At 48.4% G+C, this 22,009-nt stretch overlaps 1 protein-coding gene and 1 non-coding gene across 2 annotated transcripts; one reads left to right on the top strand and one right to left on the bottom strand.

The window, feature by feature from the left end:
* Positions 1–327: 327 nt before the first annotated feature.
* On the top strand, positions 328–461 carry LOC136171281 (small nucleolar RNA SNORA70). The gene has a single exon (XR_010663823.1). It is a non-coding gene; the product is annotated as a small nucleolar RNA SNORA70 (small nucleolar RNA).
* A 2,927-nt stretch (positions 462–3,388) lies between these two features.
* Positions 3,389–21,882, bottom strand: CASP2 (caspase 2). The gene is made up of 11 exons (XM_065939279.1): positions 21,725–21,882; positions 18,387–18,537; positions 17,922–18,089; positions 17,683–17,764; positions 16,954–17,048; positions 16,491–16,667; positions 10,235–10,363; positions 9,995–10,085; positions 6,049–6,198; positions 5,782–5,891; positions 3,389–5,656 (listed from the first exon to the last, which is right to left on the bottom strand). The coding sequence occupies exons 1-11, from the start codon at positions 21,796–21,798 to the stop codon at positions 5,525–5,527; spliced, it is 1,359 nt and encodes a 452-aa protein (XP_065795351.1). The 5' UTR covers positions 21,799–21,882; the 3' UTR covers positions 3,389–5,524.
* Between the last annotated feature and the right edge of the window lie 127 nt (positions 21,883–22,009).

The following is a 22,009-nucleotide window of genomic DNA, read 5'->3' as shown; positions in this document are numbered from 1 at the left end:
CTTTGTGGAGATGGCTCCCCTGAAAGTAGTCAGTTTCTGCAGGAACTTGATAATCCCAAGAAACAAGTATCTAACACAATTGTTATTTCTCCAGTGTTCCTGAGAAAATCAGGTCCTGGTTGTGGATCCCAAAATTTGAAGGCAAGATCACGGCCATTAAGAAAACCCTCCCAGGCCACCAAGCCACCTGGAAGCACCAGCTGCAATTCTAAAAACCAGACTCTGAAATCAGGAGGGTCAAGGAGCTCTCCAGCTGCTAGCTCTGAAGGGTAAGGATTTGAGAGTAAGGATCTTGAGTCTTAGCTCAAAGATTAAAATCTGGGTTATCTGCAGCCAATTAAGCCGACTGTGCTCTTTTCCCCATGGGGGCCCAGTGTGCAGTGGCTGCAAACAGCAGCCTCCATGGTAGTGTATGCAACCTGTTGCCTGTACAGGAGCCCTAAGGGACCTTGGAGACAGCTCTTCCTAGTGGGCATTCATGACTGGCCTGCTGTTTCTCAATCTAGACTCCAGACAGGTATGTGCGGTGCCTTTGGAAAGCCCCAGGGCACAGTGGCCAGGGTCCACATTGGCCAGGTCATAATGTCCATCCGCACCAAGCTGCAGAACAAGGAGCATGTGACTGAAGCCCTCCGCTGGGCCAAGTTCAAGTTCCCTGGCCGTCAGAAGATCCACATCTCCAAGAAGTGGGGATTTACCAAGTTTAATGTGGATGAATTTGAGAACATGGTGGCAGAAAAGCGACTCATCCCGGACGGCTGTGGGGTCAAATACATCCCTAATCGTGGTCCCCTGGACATATGGTGGGCCCTGCACTCATGAGCATCAGCTCTGTTCCCTCCTTAATCAGGCTCACCAATAAATGCTATTTCCTGTCCAAAAAATAAATAAATAAATAAATAAAATAAAATCTGGGTTATCATCCTGCAAGAGAACAAGAAAATAAAATGTAAACTATGCTCATCCCACCCCAACACCCCATGGGTTCAGTGATTTTATCTGGAAGGCCAGTGATGGGTTTCTGGGGAGTCCTTTGAAAAGCTCCTAAATTTGGAAACAAATTCACAACCATGCATTTACCTATGATATGTATACTGAGGAAGATATGTATTCTTTGGGGGTTTTAATAGATTTTCTTGAGGTCCAAGGTTAAAACCTATAAACCTATAGGCTTATGGAATTGCTATTTGAAGGAAGGTTGCTGAAATGACTGTCCGGGACGCAGGTGTGTGGGACTGTGTTGGGTTATAGAAGGTCATGAGCGAGCCCACTTCTTGGGATCCCTGTATTAATTTAAGCAGGAACTTTCTCCCTGGGTGACACCCTTGTTTTCAGACTCCCACCTCTTGAAGTCTGGGCTCTCCAACTGTTGGACAATACACTGTGCTATTACTCTTAAGGGGCTTTTAGTCATGACTTGCCCGCTCCACATCAAGCCTAGCATGGGACCCATGACCACCAGCTTTCTGAAATTTCCCCCAGGCAACTGTAACTTGAACACACCTCTTTGTAGTTGTCATCACTGGCAGTCATTTCTCCTCTATGCCTACGGAACCTTGCCTTCCAGATCTTTCAAAAAGGCCTGGTCCCTTCCCTCCTCTGCATATGACGCCTTCCTAACATTGGACAGGGCTCTTTCTCCCTCTTCTGGATTTTTGAACATGGTACACTTTTTTCCCTGGTCTCTGCCCAACAAGGGCTAAGATGGAACAGTCTTTCTTTTGGTCTCAGGCTCCTTCTCACAACTCAGTGGGGAAAATCTACAGCACCAAAAAGTAAGGAGGGAGGGGAAAAAAAAGCCTTTTGCTAAGAAAAAAAGTCACAGAAGCACAGTTGTTGAATTCAAGCTGACAGATTGTTACCCATCCTGGCCTCTGTTTCCTTAGAAAGTCAGTTAACTTGAGGGTTATGGAGAGAAAAGAATGGACGTTAAAAGTCAGTGTCTGCCCCAAAGTGAGCGCCGAACGCTAACGTGTCGTTAAACTGAAGTTCACGCTCAGAGATGGCTAACCGCATCTGTAAGGCGTTAACCCCAAGTGATCCACCACGCATCCTCCTGCTTCATCCTCACAGGGTAGCATCCTTCCTCCTTTTAAGGCAGCAACGATTTACCCGTGTTTAAAGAAGCGCAAGGTTAGGTACCTTAGCGAAGGTCTCTGATACCTTAAAAGGACAAGCCAGTATTCAAAGTCTATTTAATTCTGGAGTCTGTGTCCTTAAAGCTACATCTTTTCCTGTATAAATTGAAGTTTCTGAGCCTCATTTTCCTCTTCTGAAGAAGTGGGGCGATGACACCCTCCTGGCTTGTGGGAGGATGGTGTAAAGCTGCAAGCACAGGGCCTGGGAGGCACGCTGAGCACTCAAGCAGCTGGAGCTGTTATTAACATCTTCGCCTCAGACCACTTTCCCCTTCTGCCGGAATACCCCACTTGCTCCATCTCTTCCCTATCACCGGAGATGGAATGGGGGAGGGCAGCGAAGAACCACCCCCAGCTCCAGGAGGGGGATAATTTTAGAAGAGAATCCCCTGGCAGAGGACCCGGAGCTGTGAAATTCAACCTGACGCCCTTACCCAAGGGCGGGGCGGGGAGGACAGGGAGTCCAGCTCAGCAGATGCTGCTGAGCCCTGAGCACACCCTCCTCCCACAGGCTGTCCTCCCACTCACTGCTCCGGGGCCCTCCCTCCAGAGGCACCCGGGGCCAGCCTGCTCCTACAGCCTTGGCCCCCAGTGTTCTTCAGCCAGTTCTTCTCCTTCCACCCGGTGATGCTTCAGCTCAACTTCATCCCTTTTCGCTCTTCCTCCTCTAGGTTCACAGACAAGCTTCCCTCCCCCAGGGTCCTCATCAGCTTTCCTTCCTGTCTCTAACCCTCTGCAGCCCACCTGCACGTATACACCTGCCTCTCCAGGTGTAGACATATTGCACCTGAGAATTCCCCAGGTTACACAGTCCACTCCGCGAGAATTCTCTTACCACCTACACCCAGTCTGGCAAACCTTAAATCCAGACTGGACCACGCGAGATAGGGAATTCTACGAGCCTTGGCATCTCTTCCTATTCCAACTCAATCTGTTTCTCCAGCCTCCATCTCATCATCTAAATAATCCAGGACCAACGCTTCTTGACTCTTCCACCTCTTGGGACCACGAGGAGCCCCAGCGCCGGTAGCTGTGTCTGGGGCAGCTACCTGTGGCCATGACGATGGTGGTGGGCTGTCCGCAGTGTGGACCTGGCGGTATTAAAAGGCCCTGCAGCCAAACAAGACGTATCCCACTCTGGGGGTGCCCTGTGAAGCGGCGGGGAACGCTGTAAGGAGCCGAGGAAATAAGTGGGCTTCTCAGCACGGATTTACCTAGACATCAGGCACACACCGGTAATAAATATGAGCATTTATTTGGCACCAGATGGCAATACAAAATCCTGGCAGTGGGAACTGGAAAGGTTCTATCACCTAAATACTTGCAGATGATGCCGAGCCAAGGGCAGGACTTGGCAACAAGTCTCCGAGCCCCCGGCTCACAGCGCGAGTGTTGACGGAGCACCTGAACTACAGAGGCTGGGCACTGCGCCCGGCGCCGCGGGAGACACAGAGAAGTCGCCCTGCCTGCGACTTCCGTCCTTGGGCGCTACCAATACCAGTGGAAGAAACCAGCACATGGGAGGATGTGGAGTACAAACACTAAACTGGGTATTTTGCCAAAAGGGAAATTTCGTCAAAGAGTAGGATTCCAGCTAGGGTTGCTTCCTTTCTTCAGCAAACATTGGAGACCTATGATGTGCCAGGCACTGGGTTCACGTTAGTGAATGAGAGAGACACGGTTTCCGCCCTCATGGAGTTTAAAGGGGAGATGCGAACAAACACGTGAAGCACGCACGCATGTGATGAGTGATTATACCGTGTGATAAGTGCAATGAGAGGATTAAACAGAACACAGAAATAAAGTTAAAAACAACACTCGATTTTTAAGAGACAGAATGACTTGGGAAGCCCTCCACGGAAGGTCGGCATTTGAGCTCTGACTTGAAGGATCAAGAAGCCACCAGGGCCAAGAGTGGCGAGGGGTGGGGCTCAACAGACCCAGGAAGCCTGTCTGACGGTCCAGCCCAGGAAGGACCTCAGAATGTTTGAGAAAGCCAGGACACCACTGAGCTGTCGCTTACAGGGAAATCAGCACTTATGAGGCCCTTGCAGGCCGAGGGAAGGAGTCTGGATTTGATTTGTGGTGTGACAGGAAACAAAAGCGTTCCAAGCAGGGGAGTAAGAGGATCAGATTTATACTTAAAAGCCAAAATCAAAATCTGTCATACAGAGATTAGATTGTCATACGGCAAAAAAGAAGGCCTTTGAGAATAGAAGGCTTCATGTAAGTGCATATAAAGGTGGCTTCTTGGGTAAATAAGTAACATATATAGAGCACTGACCTCCCTGAAATGGACAGTCACAATGGGAAGGGGAAATAGAACACATAAAATCCAGAGGGGATTTAACACGGAAGCAGAAAGCCAGGACAAAGTACTATATTGCATCGTCGAGCAGCTCAACGACCCAATTAAGCTGTATTTCAGACGACTTGGGGGCTGCAGTAAACAGAAGCAGACAAAGGTGAAGAGGGGAGAAACAGGAAGCTGAGAGCTAACAGCCAGGGAGCTCTTCTAGGAGGGGCACTTCACGGGAAGAAAAGCGAGGACAAGGTGGCAGACTGCCAAGCATGAGCAAGCACAGCACCCTTATCTCCTCCACTGACACTCCCCGCAAGGCTCACTTCAGGTACAAAGCTCAGAGCACCCACCACCCATGGAAGGTCTTGGAAGCTTCCATGGGCAAAGATCAACAAGGTAACAGACAAAAGGCAGCCGAATTCCGACCTCCGCTGAAAGGCTCTGTTCCCAAGCCCCAAGGAGCCAAGAGCGGAGCTGAGAAGACGGTCCTTCCCGGGGGAGACCTTCCGGAACCGAAGGGGACAAACGCACAGGTCTGGGCCCACCCACAGTAGCAGAGGGTGCTTGGCCTTTTAAAACCAATGAAAACTGTCTGTGTTGAACTGGAACACCTTTCAAACTCCCACTTTGGGACAAATGGGGCTGGGACATGAAAGAAGAGATGGGAGGTGTGACCTCTGGGACATCTCAGCTCCTGGAACAAAAGCGATTACCAGAGTGCTTCCTCCAAGAGCGCTGGGGGCAGGAGCTGAACACAAACATCGAGGAGAGCCACACGCCCTCTCCCCGTCAAGACAGTGTGTGCAGTGTCGCTCGCCAGGTCCCGCAGCGCAGGCCACACACTTGGCAACGAGCCCAGCCAGAGCCGGCTCTACGGGAGAGCTGCACGTGGGAGGAGCTGGTGGTCCGAGGTCACCGGCGGGGACGGTGGGCCTGAGAAAGGAGCCTGGGGGAGTCCTGATCCCTGAGGGGAGGCACTGAAGCCACGCATCCTGGAGAGAAAGGCTCTACCTCGCCTCCTGAGGCCCAGCGGCCTCCACGTGGCCCGGTGACGGGGTGGGATGCGGAGGGCTGGGGGTTGGCATCACGTGGGGGGGTGGCCAGGGAAGAGATAGAGGTGGCGGCACAGGGTGCTACAGTACTCGGACATCTCCTTACAGCGGTGGAACTCCGTGCCCGGAGCGTAGCCTTCTCGCTCCTTGATGAGTGCATTCACCTGCCAAGGCAGAAACCCAGCGGCCAGGGTCTGAGAATCGGGTGTTTTCAGGATCCCAGCACAAGAGGAAGGGTGAGGAAGACTGTGAAGACCAGCGCGAGGGAGAAGCAGGGTAGAACACTCACCTTCACCAGCATGTCGGCCACGTGCATGTCACAGGCCCTCTCGGAGAACACCTGCGTGAGGGCCTCCACGTACCAGGAGCCTCGCTTGGTGTTGCGCATGGCAGCAGTCCCTGCAACCAGAGCAGCAGTGGGCGCTGACTGAAGGCCACGGGCACACTCCCCAGGGGACGGACCTCCCCCGCACCCTCCCTGGTCAGAACCCTGCGTGACAGAGCCTGTGTCTAAGAGGCTGCCACCTTTGGGACCACTCCCTGGGACACACAATACCTCTGAGGCAGGCGTAGCCACAGATCATGTCCGATCGGGTGGGTAGCCGCGTCTTCAGCAGCTCCTCTCCACTGGCATCACTCTCCTCGCAATCAGGGGATCGGTTGTGGTTCTTCCCGTCTTGCTGGTCGACCCCCCGATCCGTTTCATCTGTACAAAGGCAGATAAGAATGGACAGAGAAAGATGTTATTTCCTCCCACCTCTCTCGAGCCTGTCACAGGCAAGCCAAGCTCCCTGCAACCGGGATGGGGGAAGAGCCATTTCCAGCTGTTGTCTCCAACCTATGGCTGATGAATTTAAAAAAAGAGAAAAACAAACACCCCTACTCCCACTCCTCTGCCACCGTGCACCAATCACGCAGAGGGTGCCCACGCACATGCACGCATCTGTGGTCTGAGCTTTGTCCACTCTGTGTAAGACAGGGAATGTGCTCAATCAAATACCCCTTGTAAACAGAACGAAAAGCCATCTGCGCCCACGATTCACTCGTCCAGTTATCAGTGTACCTGGAAGTCAAAGTGCTGCTTACTGCAATACATGATAAAATACTGATACAGTTTTACTACGGAAAAAAGAAAAACAAGTTAATAAACCAAAAATATACTTACTACAAGTATGCTGTATGAAAACCACAACCATAATTTTTATGTTTTTGATAAATTCTAAAACTAAGCATGATCAGCTGTTTCCAGGATGTTTTTGATATTTTTAAGTCACTTACTATTTATTAATTTCATAAGTCAAATGGTAGCTGGCATGCAAAATTTAAGAGAAACTTACAATTGGGATAATCAACTGTTTTCTCTAAAACAATGTAAAAAGAACACTATTATTCAATTATCAGCAGCAGATCCTCAACATACCCTGAGCACATGCCCAACCTTCTGACCCAGGCCTTATCCACCCCAGACATGTTCTTTCTCTGACGCTATTGTTTGGGAGTGGTAGGAAAAAGGCAGGAGGACATACAGCTTGTCAGGCCACAGGTAACAGAGTATGCAAGCTTTCTCTTCTTTACATCTCCTGCTCCATGTGACACCCAAGAGAGTCTTAAAGAGGGCGAAGCTTGAAGGTCTGTGCAGAAAATGACCAAGATTCACTGATCCAACAAAAATTTACTGCGCAACTGCCACGTGCCAGGTGCTGTTTTTAAGCCCGAGGGATACAGTGAAGAGAAAGTCCCCTTCCTCATGGAGCTTACACTCCAGTTTAGGAGCCAGTCAACCAGGGCAGGGTCCTTTTTAGAGATATCAGTTATGTTAACTAAGTAGAGCAGAAGACAGGTGAGCTCAGACTCTTAAAGGAAGAGCTGGCCTACTGGTCATCCCTTGGAGGATTTGACTTTAGAGAAAAGATTCAGCTTAGCCCAGGAGGGCACTATCTTTCCCTACCCAGATCTAGTATTTGTATATAATCTCTGAACACAGGAGAAAATGATCATAAACATGTTTACTTCACTTTGCCAGTGATGCCTCCTACAGGAAACAAGCCAAGCTGCATGTGTCCCTCAAGAGAAAGGAGACTCCTCTCCTGCCTTTGTCTCAGAACTATTGATCAACGAATGGTTCTTTTCTCACAATATCCCTGTGTCTGTTTTCTGTATTATTGCTCCACTTTTTAGGCAGGCTAATTTCCATCCTAGACAGCATATTAAAAAGCAGACATTACTTTGCCAACAAAGATCCGTCTAGTCAAGGCTATGGTTTTTCCAGTGGTCATGTATGGATGTGAGAGCTGGATTATAAAGAAAGTTGAACACTGAAAAATTGATGCTTTTGAACTATGGTGTTGGAGAAGACTCTTGAGAGTCCCTTGGACTGCAAGGAGATCCAACCAGTCCATCCTAAAGGAGATCAGTCCTGAATATTCATTGGAAGGACTGATGCTGAAGCTGAAACTCCAATACTTTGGCCACTTGACGTGAAGAACTGACTTATTTGAAAAGACCCTGATGCTGGGAAAGATTGAGGGCAGGAGGAGAAGGGTACGACAGAGGATGAGATGGTTGGATGGCATCACCAACTTGATGGACTTGAGTTTGAGTAAACTCCAGGAGTTAGTGATGGACAGGGAGGCCTGGCGTGCTGCAGTCCATGGGGTCACAGAGAGTCGGACACGACGAAGCAACTGAACTGAACTGAATTTCCATCTACTCAGCCAATATTCATGATGTGCCACTATGTGCCAGGCAGTGCCTTGGGCCTGGGGATATAGCAGGGACATAAAAAAAGGAAGTTCCTGCTCACATCCTCTCTTTCTCAGCACTGCTCCCTGTAATCATGCTGAAAAAAAAAAAATTATCCAATTGTTTCTTACTTGCACTCCCAGTACCTCTGTACTATTATCTGTCAAAGCGCAAAATCTCAGCTGTGACTGCAGGTTTATGATCACTAGGATCTATCTCACGTGGTCAGCCACGTCTCACTACACGTGACTGACGCAGATGGAGAACCAGGCATACTTCTGGCTCAGCCCGCTTTGGGACAGGGGAAAGGGGTGTCCTTTTAATCTTGGTATGCTTGTCACACTGCACTTCTCCTCACTCCCTGAAAGGCTCTGTCTGCGATTCCACTGCTGTTCTCTGCTATGCGTATGTGCTAAGTCACTTCAGTTGTGTCTGACCCTTTGCGATCCTGTGGTCTGTACCCACCAGGCTTCTCTGTCCATGGGATTTTCCAGGCAAGAATACTGGACTGGGTTGCTATGCCCTTCTCCAGGGGATCTTCCCGACCCAGGGATTGAACTCGTGTCTCCTGTGGCTCCTGCACTGCAGGTGGATTCTTTACCACTGAGCCACCAGGCAAGCCCCACTCTCTGCTATGTGTTAGTTGCTCAGTCGTGTCTGCCTCTTCAGGACCACACAGACTGTAGCCCACCAGGCCCCTCTGTCCATGGGATTCTCCAGGCAAGAATACTGGAGTGGGTTGCCATTTCCTTCTTCAGGATTCTCTGCTATACCCATGTAAAAAATATGTTATTTGAATCTTTGGACAAAGGGACCTTTAAATCAAACTGTAAGTCCCTTAAGGGCACAAACCATGTTATAACAGTCAGAGCTGGTATTCTGTGGATTTACCATGAGTAAGCTACTAAGAAGAACCACTTTCGTATCAACCACTTCACTTAACCGTCACAACATGACCTTCGGACGTGTGATTACCTACATTTTATACTGAGGAAACTAAGGTAAAAGGACATGGAGTAACTTCTCTGTAACTTCACATGACTAGTCAGTAGCAGAGCCAGAATCTGACTCCACGTTTAGAGCTTTCAATCATAACTCTTTTCCTCTGAGATGAGAAGCACATCTGCATGTCTTCTGAGCGTAATCAGGGAGTCCTGGCTTTTCAAGGGGTGAAGAGAGAGTGCATGCAAGAGGGATGGGAGGAGCTTGTGGAAGAGTAGGAGCCGAAGGCTGACGTGGGCTCCACGCTGCTCTCCTGTGGGACACAGGAGGGACCCGGAGAGGAGAGGAGGCGAGAATGGGGAGTGGGGCAGAAGAGGAGGAGGAGGAGAAAGCAGAAAGGGGGCGGAGAGGTAGAGAAGGAAAAAGAGAAAGAGGATCAAGTGAGAGCGTGAGGAAGCAGAGGCGGCTGGCAGACCCTGAAACAGAAAGAGGGATGAGAAAAGCGCAACGGGGTTAATAAGCACAGGAGAAAAGGAAGCGTTCTCAGCAAACAAGCGGAGATACTGGCCGAGAGCGTCCTGGGGGCGGACGTGGCGGCGCGCGGAGAGCTGACCACCTGAGAGCCAGGGGCGGCCCGGGTCCCAGCACACCCCATGCGTCGGGAGACACTTACAGAGCAAGAGAGGCGGTGGCAGCAGTGAACAGAAGGAGGTGCCCAGGGGATCCGCTAGCACCTGAGAGGAGCAAACAGGAAAGTGAGAGCTGGTGGGAGGCTGCCCGGGAGCCACACCCAGGTGCCAGTCCGCCGGGGCACTCACCTCCACGGCAGGCCTGGATGAAGAACATTTTCGGTTTGTTCTGTAGGCTTGGGCAGTTGGCATTGTCAAAGAGCCGAAAAACCTCTTGCAGCTGCCGGAGAGAAATAAGGGAGAAGGGGGGTTGGTGGTCAGTGGGAGCCCTGAGTCCTATACACATAATAGCGGCCATCCCTGGAGACACAGACAGCGGGAGGTGGCGCGGCCCAGCCTCAGCAGCCGCGGCAACAGACCAGCACGCACCTGGAGCAGTTTGCCGTCCACGCCGTAGACGCCGCCCTCCACGCCGTGGGAGAGGAGCGCCACTATGCAGGAGTCAGTGACTCGGTGAGCCGGGAGCTGGGCGAAATTCTGCAGCTTCTCTTGCATTTCCTAGGAGAAAGATGCCTTTCAGGGTTGCTCACTAGAGTCAGCACAGATACAAGCTTCCTTATGGTGTTTGGAGCCCTAAGCTATAAGAAAATCAAACATGTTCTCTACCAAGTCGGAAGCCAAGTAAGCACCAGAAAAGCACATGACTTTAGCTCAGTCGGTAAAGAATCTTCCGGCAGTGCAGGAGACCTGGGTTCAATTCCTGGGTTGGGAACATCCGCTGGAGAAGGAAACAGCAACCCACTCCAGTATCCACACCTGGAAAATCTCATGGACACAGGAGCCTCATGGGCTGCAGTCCATGGGGTTGCAAGGAGTCGGGCACAATTGAGCAACTAACACTTAGACAAAATACTGAATATAATGTTATGATTCACAGACTCACTGAGATATGTGAAGAACTCCTGGAGTGAAGCCAAGTTATTAATGAAGCTAATCATGCAGGCGTTAGTTAACTCTACCCACTCTCCAAGCATCAACCAGCTCTTTGTTCAGCGCGTGTGCTCCTGTATGTTAATGGCACAAAGGGAACCGCCAGGTAAACTGGGAACGAGTAAGCAACGCGCTTCTCAGAAAGTAACAGCCATAAGAACTGCTCTGTGATCATGGGCTCACAGGATCACGACAGGAGAGAACAGCAGTACTTCTGTGCTGTATTCTGTCTCAGAACTGAAGTTCCCAGAGACAATGATGACGTCTGTACAAAAATGCTTCTGCTCACAATAGAACACACTCTACAGAGAATACTGGACAGGGTCATGACTATCTACATGAGCCAGTGGATCAGAGAGACCTAGGTTTAACCCCTGGGTTCATAAATTAGAACAGGCTCTAATATTCCCTTTGTAAGAAGACAATTACATTTTCTCCGAGTTTGTATAGATTAAATGAGATACTGCATTGTTGCTGTTGTCTTTTGTGATCCCAAAGATTGTAACCCACCAGGCTCCTCTGTCCATGGGATTTCTCAGGCAAAATACTAGAATGGGTTGGCCATTTCCTTCTCCAGGGGATCTTCCCAACCTAGGGACTGAACCCACGTCTACTGCATTGGCAGGTGAGTTCTTTACCACTGAGCCACTCGGGAAGCCCTGAGACACTGCACAGAAGGACTTACCGCTACGCCTGGCACATACTGCAAAGATCTGCCTTCATACTGTGCCTATCTAATGAAGGGTAGCAATATTATTTTTCCAAAGAGACGCTGTAGTCCAGGTTAAGAATCTTCTTGATCTTGCCCTAGACAGCCATATATGCATAACACTACCTTAAGCATTTGCTCCATCCAACAGAAAGTTATAATACATCTAAAAGCATAATTAAACCAATGTGATACAAACTGTTAAAATTACATCTCTCTCTACAACTCAAAATGTCTAGATTGTCTGAGATGAGCAGGGAGAAAATGAGTTCATTTTGCTATGAATATGACCAAAATATAATGAAGAACGTGCTATAAAGCAGAGCAGTCTCAGTACCCGTGTGTCTAACAGCACTAACACAGCCTCTACTTGTATTAACAGACTGCAGTGGCCCTCCAAGTGTGACCCCTCAAAGAGCAGCACCAGCTTCACCCAGGAAGCTGCAGGAAACGAAGTTTGGCCCCTGGCAAGCTGAGCCTCCACAAGGCCTCCATGTGAGAACTTATCTGCTGTTTGGGACATTTCTGTTTGTAGATAACTAAGATTTCATAAAAGACTCGCAAGTCTGCAGTTTCACTGGAAATGGAGAAACTGACTGTGTTTAAAGGGCAGGTATACTTTCTGAGCAAACAGAACCCAACCATAATTCCGGAGATCTTAAGGTAATAAAAGATATCCAAAATTCATTCAATAATATATAATCTCCAGAGAATACATATAACTTATGACTGCTCCTCTGGAGTTGACTATAACAGAATTTAACATGTAACAGTGGAAGCTAATTTTGCTCCAAGGGAATAAAAGTATAGGTTTGGCACTCGGAAGCATTTAGAACATAACTGAGGTTATTACATCAGTAAACAGAGGACAACAAAATCCACAGTAAGAATAGACAGGCTTTGTAACTGAATTTAATAAGACTAAACCACTGAATAAATGGGGGTTAGTCATTTGGGGGAATTTTTCTGAAAGCAGCATAGCTTAAAATAGGATCTTGAGATCTATTTTTGATAAAATTACAGTGCTTCTATAAATAGCAGGGCTATTCACACTTGCATGTGTTTTTGGCTGGGGGACACAGAAGAAGGGAATAACCTGTGAACTCCCTGAAACTACACACAGAATCCTATGGGTAGCTGCATTTTCCAGAGATGACCCATAGCTCGTTGCTATACTCTCAAAACCATCTGTGACCAAATGCAAGCTATAAACCAATACCTGGTGAAAAGAAATCTGCCACTTTAAAAGGTATCTCGTTGCCTAACACACAATAAACTGTAATTCTAGAACTAGTAACCTCATGAGGTGGAAGCAACAAGAACAAACTCTGATGAAGAACAGAAGCAGCAAACACCTCCATGGGCAGGGAAGACACCAGCGTGCTCACCAGCACCGTCTGCGTAAGATAATTCTTCAAGATCACACCATCTCAGATTTTTAAGTGATACTCTCTCTAAAGCAAAAAGGAATAATAGGGGGAGAAAAAGAGGATCTAACTTTTCTTGGTTCTGTCTCTGGCCTGCTGAGGACATTCGATCAGGAAGAAAGTATTCCTGTGCAAATGCCCATCGCACCAAATGGTCACACCTACTGCCATCATCTGGTTTCAACCAAGACTGCAAGCTTGCCTGGCCACTGTCAGAAATTGACTCTGCCTAGTCCTGCTGTTCTGCATCTCCAGAGCTGCTGAGGGCCAGATACATGGAGGGCAATATTCTCAAGGTTCAGTCCTAGCCCGTTTGCTCTTTCTCAAAGATCATAGGCTCTCATTACTTAAAAGTCTTTTTCCTATACAAGTAGTTCCCAAATTCACATCTTTGGTCCTGACTTCCCCTGAGGCTCTCAATTCCTTACGTTTTCCTTCTTCTTCCATATGTAGTGATTCAGTCACAAAGCTCTGACAGGACAATCATGCCATTATACTATTTTTCACATGTGTTCTTTTCCTTTTGGTCCGCTATCCTGTTCAGAACCCCTACCATCTCATACTGAGATAAGTTGGAGTTAATATATTAACTCCAAACTGCATTCCCTGCCACTGGTCTCTGACTTAACTCTTTTTTTCTTTGGCCACACCCCACGGCATGCGGGGGTCTCAGTTCCTCAGCCAGGGTCTGAACCTGCACTCCATGCATTGGAAACATTAAGTCTCAACCACTGGACCGCCAGGGAAGCCTGCTACCTCATTCTTTACAATGGTATCATATTAATCTTTGTGAATCATCACTGCGAATGCATCACCTTTCTATTCAAAAACTACTAATGATGCTGGAGTGTCAACCCAAGGAAGTCCAATTCCTTTGGGAAGACGTTCAAGGCCCTGGGCATTCTGGTCCCTTGATCTCCAACCTCATTTTTGGCACGCCTGGGCCACAGACACTTGGTTCACCACAAGGTCCCGAACACCACACAGAGCTCTAACCTGCGTGCTGTGCCCCGCTGTACAAGACCCTTCACTCCTCCTCTCTCCGCAGCAGCTTCTGCCCTTCAGGGACAGCTGAAGTCTCACACCCTCCATTTCCCCTCCTGACCACGTCTACCCAGGGGATGGCTTCTTCCTCTTCACTACTGCAGAAGACACTGTCTCTAATCTTTTGCGGTCTTAGGAACATTAGGGGACGTGCTGCTTCTTTTTTTTTTTTTAACTTATGTCAAGACTCCCTCATCTAATTGAGGTCCCTTGAATTCAAGGTTCACATTTCAAAAAATTTCTGAGAGCTCACATAGTTCCCCATTATAAGGGTCTCAAAATTGAAAGTGAAAGTCACTCAGTTGTGTCCAACTCTTTGGACCCCATGGGCTATACATTCCATGGAACTCTCCAGGCCAGAATACTGGAGTGAGTAGCCTTTTCCTTCTCCAGGGGATCTTCCCGACCCAGGAATCGAACCGAGGTCCTACAGTGCAGGCGGATTCTTCACCTATTGAGCTATCAGGGAAGCTATGACAGCTCACATAGTTTCCCATTATAAGGGGCTCAAAATTGAATTCTGCTGCAATTCAGGTTATGGAACAATGTAATCAGAGAATCAGAATCCAAAAGGTCCTTGAATCTGCATCAGGGAATGAAATCTGTGAAGTGGGCTCATAGGCCCATCACAGCTATTGAACGTCAACAAGAAGCAGGAGCCCACAGCTGACTTGGTGATTAGGGATGTATCTTTTAACTATCAGGCACATAAAACCCTTTATCAACTGCATAAAATTTGGATAACAAAGACAGTAAATTCCTAGGAAAAGGAATGATTAGACCAAAACCCTTAAAGAAATGTAAATAGCATTCATTTTGTTAAATGACCTTCTAATAGGATTCCCTCTGAAAGAATAACTGTTGTCCCACTCTCAGTCCAAGCCCAGCAGACTCTCAGGAAAGTATCTGATGATCAAAGAACCTGTTCTAGCCATGGCTTTGAAGCAAGGGTGAGTTTACTCCTTTGCAGGAGCCGCTACCACTGAAAAGTTGGCAACAGCGTGTAAAGGACAACATCCAGATTGAAACCGGACTCACCTGAGGTTTAGCAAATACATAATCTATCTCATACAAGTAAGACAAGTGAGAAACAGAAACGAAATCCACAGACAATGCTGAAGACAGACCGGGCCCCCCCCCCCCCCACCTCAACAGATCAAAGAGAATCTCCTAGAAACCTTAATTTTACCATGGACATTCCCAAAGGCAAGTTGAGGAGAGTACTGTTTTCCTGGAATCAAATGAAAGAATTAGTATCGATCTACCAATGGACTATTTTCAGTTTCAAAACAGAACTCCCTAAAGGTAAAAAAAGTCAGTGGTACAGCCAATAATTGAGGCTAACGGAGACTAACTGATCACAAAAATGCTGATGACCTCCTGCAGGAATCTAGTTCAGAAGTTATCTACCCAAAGATCTGTCTTGTGGTCACACAACTTATAACAACAGGTCATGTTAACTTATGACAGAGCAACAAAACAATATTTTACAAGCACAATTCTAGCAAACTTTTATCTGCCAACGGCATCGTGAGAATAGCTGGAATCCTAAGCAGCAGCAGCAATCAAGAAGTCACGGTCCTGTGTGGTGCTGCTGCTGCTGCTGCTAAGTCGCTTCAGTCGTGTCCGATTCTTGTGTGACCCCACAGACAGCAGCCCACCAGGCTCTCTATCCCTGGGATTGTCCAGGCAAGATTACTGCAGTGGGTTGCCATTTCCTTCTCCAATGCATGCATGCATGCTAAGTAGCTTCAGTCGTGTCCGACTCTGTGTGACCCCACAGACGGCAGCCCACCAGGCTCCTCTGTCCACAGGATTCTCCAGGCAAGATTACTGGAGTGGGTTGCCATTTACTGTCCTGTGTAGTCGTGACTTATTATATGTACCTTTTCTAGGTTGGCTGGGTGCCTATCGGTGTCTCCTCAACTCCTGATGCCTGGGAAACAAGTTTAGCATGGGAGGACCCGACCCTGGACCATTCTTACTCAGGGAGCACACCCACCCTGAGAGGTCAACACTGCAGCAGCCAGCTGGGCCCAGATCTTTCTTTCTCTCCTTTAAAAAATTTATGTATGTATTTTGGCTGTGCTGGGTCTTCCTCGGAGGGCTTTTCTCTAATTTAGGAGAGCAGGGGGCTACCCTCTTGATGTGAAGCACAGGCTCCAGGGCCCTCGGGCTTAGTGGTTGTCGCTCCCGGGCTCTAGAGCTCAGGATCTGAAATTGTGGCACGTGGGCTTAGATACGTGGGATCCTCCCAGATGAGGGACTGGACTCACATCTCCTGCACTGGGAGGCTGACTCTTTACCACTGGGCCACCAGGGAAGTCCCTCTTTCCTTTTTTAAAAACTAGACTGCAAGGTGGGAAGACAGAATACAATAAGCAAAAGGTAGGCAGAGAGAATAATTCTAGTAAAGCTCAGCCCACCTGGCATAGGAGCACGGACGTGTCTGGCCCCCACGTATCAACAGTTCTCTGATGCGCATGTCAGCATGCCCTGTGCCTTAGGTACCTACCTGTGCGGTCTGGTCAAGAAGAACGTGAACTTTGTAGCCCAAGAGCTTGAAGAGAGTGACGAGAGTGCTGTGGTCCACATCCCCTCCCGAGCGGAATTCCAGGTCTTTCTCTCCAGTGAAGTGAACGTTGCTGAGCACCAGTGCCAGGCCGCGGGGCCGAGACTGCAACCTGTAGGCCTGGGGAGGGGCACCCGATGAGACCGTCAGCTTCGTGAGGACAGAAACTATGCCCTCCCCGCCCCTCCCAGGAGACATTTCAAGAAAACTAAGACGTCACATTCTTCTTCGTAGCCCCACCAGGTCAAAATATAGAAGTGCCCACAGAAGACAGTCAATGAGCAACGCTTTGGGGACTCACAAGATGAGAAGGAAATGATGTACCCACAAGTTTGCTACGTTCAGACGCCCAGGAAGGGTATCTCATTTCCCAGTGCCTTTCCTCTTCCCATTTCCCAAGACTCACCAGCTGGTGGTGTGTCTGATAAAACTCAGGTGTGCAGGGCTTCACCTGGAGGCAGGGAGGACCATCTCCGTGGTCTAGGGAGTGTTCCACCGCATCTGTGGCGCACAGAGCCGAAAAACTAGCTTAGAGTCTCCCTGACATTCTTAGTATTTTCATATAACTTCAGGTTCCCTTTGGTCTTGCTCACTCCCCTGGTTTGTTAAGCACTACGGAAACAGACAGCCTGTTTGCTTTTGCTCATCAAGGGATCTTCTGCACTTAGTCTGCCTATAGTCGTAGGTGCTCAACCCACTGAGTGACTGAATGGGGTATCTGATAAATGTCTTATTCTAATCACTAGGCTAATCAGTCAGCAGGCTAGAGGCCCACAGTGTAGTCTTTCCTCACTGCAAGTAACTCAGCTCTATAAAGAGACAGACCAATCACGTGCAGGAATCTCCTACCTGCATCAGTTACTCCAAGGGCCAATCACCATTAAAAAAAAAATCATCTGTGATGGAAGGAAAACAGGTGCAACCTACACCCCCCCCCCCCCCCCCCACCTAAACTGTCCTTCTGGTCCCTAATAAATGCACTGAGGAAACTGCCAATTATGAACAAAAATAGCTATCACACTAGGCAAAGTCAGACACCAGTCAAGGAAACGGAAGTCAATCTGCAAGGGGGGACTGGTTGGGGTTGGGGGGGGGTGTGGGCAGAGATGTGCTATTTTACATCATCAATTCTTACCTGGAGACAGGCGGAGCTGCTTGCGGCGGGTACAGGACTCACAAGCCGGGAAAGGGAGACTCAGGTCATAGTCGCAGCTCAACTGTAAGAAAGCAGGACCCACCAAGCCAGGCTCAGGGGAGCTGGTCCAGATCAAGTGATACAGAACCCTAGTCCCCCTACCCCAGCCCATCCCCACTGTCTCAGATGCCTTTCCCACCAGACTAGCCCTCTCAACACACACAGCCTAGGCTGCATACCGGCGGGACCACAGGCTGAAGACCGGACAGGGTCCTGAGCAGCAGCTCCTCCAGGTGGCTCTGCTTAGTCTCCCTCAGGGCCACACAGAAGGCGTCAAAGGCCTGGGGGCCTCTCTTGGGCAGCAAGTTGAGGAGTTCCACGTTCTGGCCGAAACTGCCCGTCTTGGCCTACGAGAATAAAACACGATGTCACCTTTACTCACCCAGCTGGAGTCCTATTTCTCCAGGCGAGCTTCGCACTAACATCATCATCCATCTCAAGGACTCCTTTTCACAGAAAGAAACGGATGTGTGAACTCCTTCCCGTCACTCGTGGATTCTGTCTTCCCTGTCAAATGCTTGAGGGCAGAAATGCATTTTCACTGCCTTAGTGAAGCACGACATCTTTCCCCCACTGTATTGTGTTCTGTTCTTACTCCGACCACCAATGTATTTCCTTGGCTTTCCTCATTTGCCTCCAGATACCTGAATGTGCTCTCTCATTTCCAAGGTGATAATGTCCCTCTCCAGGAGGTGTTCCAACAGTTCGCTCAGCAGCAGCTCTTTGGCCAGCACCACGCGGTTCTTTTTGAGAGCTTCCTGATGGTCAGGATGCATGCCACACCCTCTCAACATCCTGCAGATAAAAGGCGGACAGAAAAGCCGTCAATACAAGATCTGGCACAGAGGAGTGGGGTGCAAGAGGCGTCGGCAGGAAAAACATAAAGAACAGGACTTCCGATAACTAAGACATACTTTACTGAATCTGCTTAAAATCACAGAAGTATTGTTATTAGGCAGTAACACACTGATCATAAGCAAATGATATACAATCCTTTACAGAGGATGTTCAGCTGAGATCATCTGTGTTCTGACCAGAATAACTATCTTTCGTGACAAAAATCACACACACACAAGTACACATATTCACAATAAGGAATACTCCTCTGACAGACCAATTTTAATTAAGGAGTACTTCAGAAAACATTTCCCATTACTTATCTAAGTTGCTGACAGTGACTGAAAATAATCCTCTGTGAGAAATAATTTAATACAATGGCAAAAACTCAACAGACAACTTTTATATAAAATAAAATCACACACATACACACACACACCCTTCTCAAGCCTGTATTGTGCTATGTGCTGTGCTTATTTGCTTCACTCGTGTCCGACGCTTTGTGACTCCATGGACTGTAAGCCCGCCAGGCTCCTCTGTCCATGGGAGTCTCCAGGCAAGAATACTGCAGTGGGTTGCCAAGTCCTCCTCCAGGGGATCTTCCTGACCCAGGGATTGAACCCGTGTCTCTTAACATCTCCTGCACTGGCAGGCAGGTTCTTTACCACTAGTGCCACCTGGGCAGCCCACTTATACCTACTAATACTATGGTTTTTTAAAACTGTTAGCTCCTGTGACAAAATGACACCAGAAACGACCAGAATCCTATAAGAACCGGGTTAAGTAGAAAGTCTGACAGTGACAGCAGATAAATGCCAATGATGTAAACAATCAACGTAACTTGAAATCACTTACAGGGTTAGCGCCTGTAAAGGCTAAATTATTTTGGTAATTTAGTTTATGAGGGATGCCTTCAAGAACTTCTTCGTTTTGCCATGCCTTTGGAAAAAGATCAGCTTCTGTTGATGAACTAAAAGAATCCTATTTCCGATATATACCATCTATATGCCTTAGTATATTTAAATCCCGGACTTGCCAGCCTGCTCAGTTACAGTTTCCAAATACATAACAACAGTGAGGATCTGATGGCAATAAGAAAGGAATACGGTAACAGCTTCAGTTTGTAATGTAAAAATCTATTTTAAAATGCATCCTGATTTCAAAGATGTTAAAATGTGCTTGTGTGGGGGTAGAGGGTGAGAGGAACATATATCTCAGAATCAGTGAAATACCACACATTTGTAGAATGTCAATGGCTTAATTCTAGACTGGAGGAGGTAAAAGCAGCTTTGGAAGAGCTTCTGAAGCACCAGAAATCCAAAGGCAGAGGAACCAGCCATTTAAACACCCCCAGAGTTGTGTTGTTTAGTCATTAAGTTGTGTCCAACTCTTTTGTGACCCCATCGACTGTAGCTGCTGGGTTCCTCTGTCCAGGGGATTTCCCAGGCAAGAATACTGGGGTGGGCTGCCATTTCCTTCTCCAGGGCTCAGGGTTACAGGTAGCCAACTTTCATTGATTTTGGGGTTTGGGACAGTGATGTTTGAAACTCTGCTTTAACTTTTTGTTTCTGTTCTATTGTAATACTCCTGTTATCCCACAGATTCATTGAAAACCTGCTACAACAATATAATCTATAGAGAAATCAGAAATGTCATTAAGAATCACCTTGGCACCTGCCAATGCAGGAAACACGGTTTGATTTCTGGTCCCGGAAGATCCCACATGAAGCAGAGCAACTAGGCCCATGTGCCATGCCTACTGAGCCTGTGCTTCAGAGCCCAGGAGCCACAACTACTGAAGTCAGCGCACCCTAGAGCCTGTGCTCAACAAGAGAAAGCACTGCAATGACAAGTCCAGCAACTAGAGAAAGCCCCAAATGCATCAACAAAGACTCAGCACGGCCATAAATAAATAAATAAATACACTTTTTTTTTTCTTTTTTTAAAGAATCACCTTGGAACACACACCAAAGCAAACATGCATGAACGCTGATAAAAATAAGTGTTAATAGGTCAGTTGCAAGATAACATCGCAGCTGGATACTGGATATTTCCTCAGGATACATACCAATGGTGGGGCAGTTTACTCAACTTTTTTCTCTTAATTTACTAGTATTTTCTCCTTGAAACTTTATCCTCCCTTGGTTTCCATGACACCATTCTCTCCAGTTCCCCTCTCTCCCTATTAGGTCCGTTTTCCTTCACAGGACCTTTGGTCTGCCCTTAAACGTTGACAACCCCTCTCAAAGTCTCTTCCCATTCCATCTCATTCACACAATTCGCTATTCGACACTCAGTTCTTAACTCCAAGTTCTGGACTTAAATTTTCAATCAGTAACTCATTAGGGTTTAATTTGAAGCACCGTCCATTCTCCACACACCTGCTCCTTCCAATATTCCATATCTTGGGCAGTTTCAAACACGTACTTTTCAGAAGTAACCACAATCACTTAGAACTTTAAGACACATCTGGAAAGGGAGGAGGCAGTGGAGAAAAAGGACGCAAAGGCGAGTCTTAAAAAGTCCTGAGTCTGTGTCCTGCAGGTCTGGTTCCAAAGCCCTCAGTTAATCTTCTGAGTCTGCCATGAGTCTGCCTAGGGCAGAGACCGAGGCACACTCAGAGCCTCGGGTACCTCCTTGTCTCAAAGTACTCAAATCCCAACACCTCTGTGAAATGCTTTGAAAATCTGATCATTACACCCAATGCAATACAGATCATGATCTATTCGACCTAAAACAAATGCACACAAGGCAGACGTCTGCAGGTCTCACAGGTATTGAAAAGAGCAGTTTAGTTCCTAAAAAGGGAGCCACGAAACAGAAAAGAGAAAGAATCTTTTAAAAGAAGCCGAGATTTGGCGGGACTGAAAAGAGATCCCCTGGTTCAGAGTCCCGAGCGTTGGAAGTAATGGAGGCTGGCGAGTCTGTCCACGAGAGGGACAAGGCCCAGAAGAGATTCGCCGTCCTGCGCTCCCCTCGGTCACTGCTTCTTTGGCTGGAAGCGCGGATACAGCTGCTTCCAGGGGCTCCGAGGTGAGAAGGCGTCAGGACCACACGCCGAGGTGAGAAGGCGTCAGACCACACGCCAGAAACTTGCGTTCCTTCCCTCGGACCCACTAAGGACCCCCGGACTCTCCCCACTCACCTGCGCCCCCTATCAGCAGCCATCTGCTCCTTTGGCTGAAGGGCGGACCGGGAGCCCGCGCTCGGCGCCGCCATTTCCCGCTTTTCTCGGGCTGTGCGCGCACCCCCCAAAGCCCAAACACACCGCGAGCCTCCGAGTCCTCAGCATCCCTCCCCCGTACGCCGGCGCGCAACGCGCCTGCGCAGTGCCTCTCCTAGCTCCGCCCCCTACGTGGGGCCGGCCCCGCCAGAACGGCCGCCGCAGCGCGCGCAGGCGCAGAACCCGCACGGTGTGCGTGCTGACCAA

The sequence above is a fragment of the Muntiacus reevesi genome, chromosome 6, assembly GCF_963930625.1.
Source record: "Muntiacus reevesi chromosome 6, mMunRee1.1, whole genome shotgun sequence".
Lineage (NCBI taxonomy): Eukaryota > Metazoa > Chordata > Mammalia > Artiodactyla > Cervidae > Muntiacus > Muntiacus reevesi.
The sequence above is the reverse complement of the archived record's forward strand: the minus strand, read 5'-3'. Positions and strand labels throughout refer to the sequence as shown.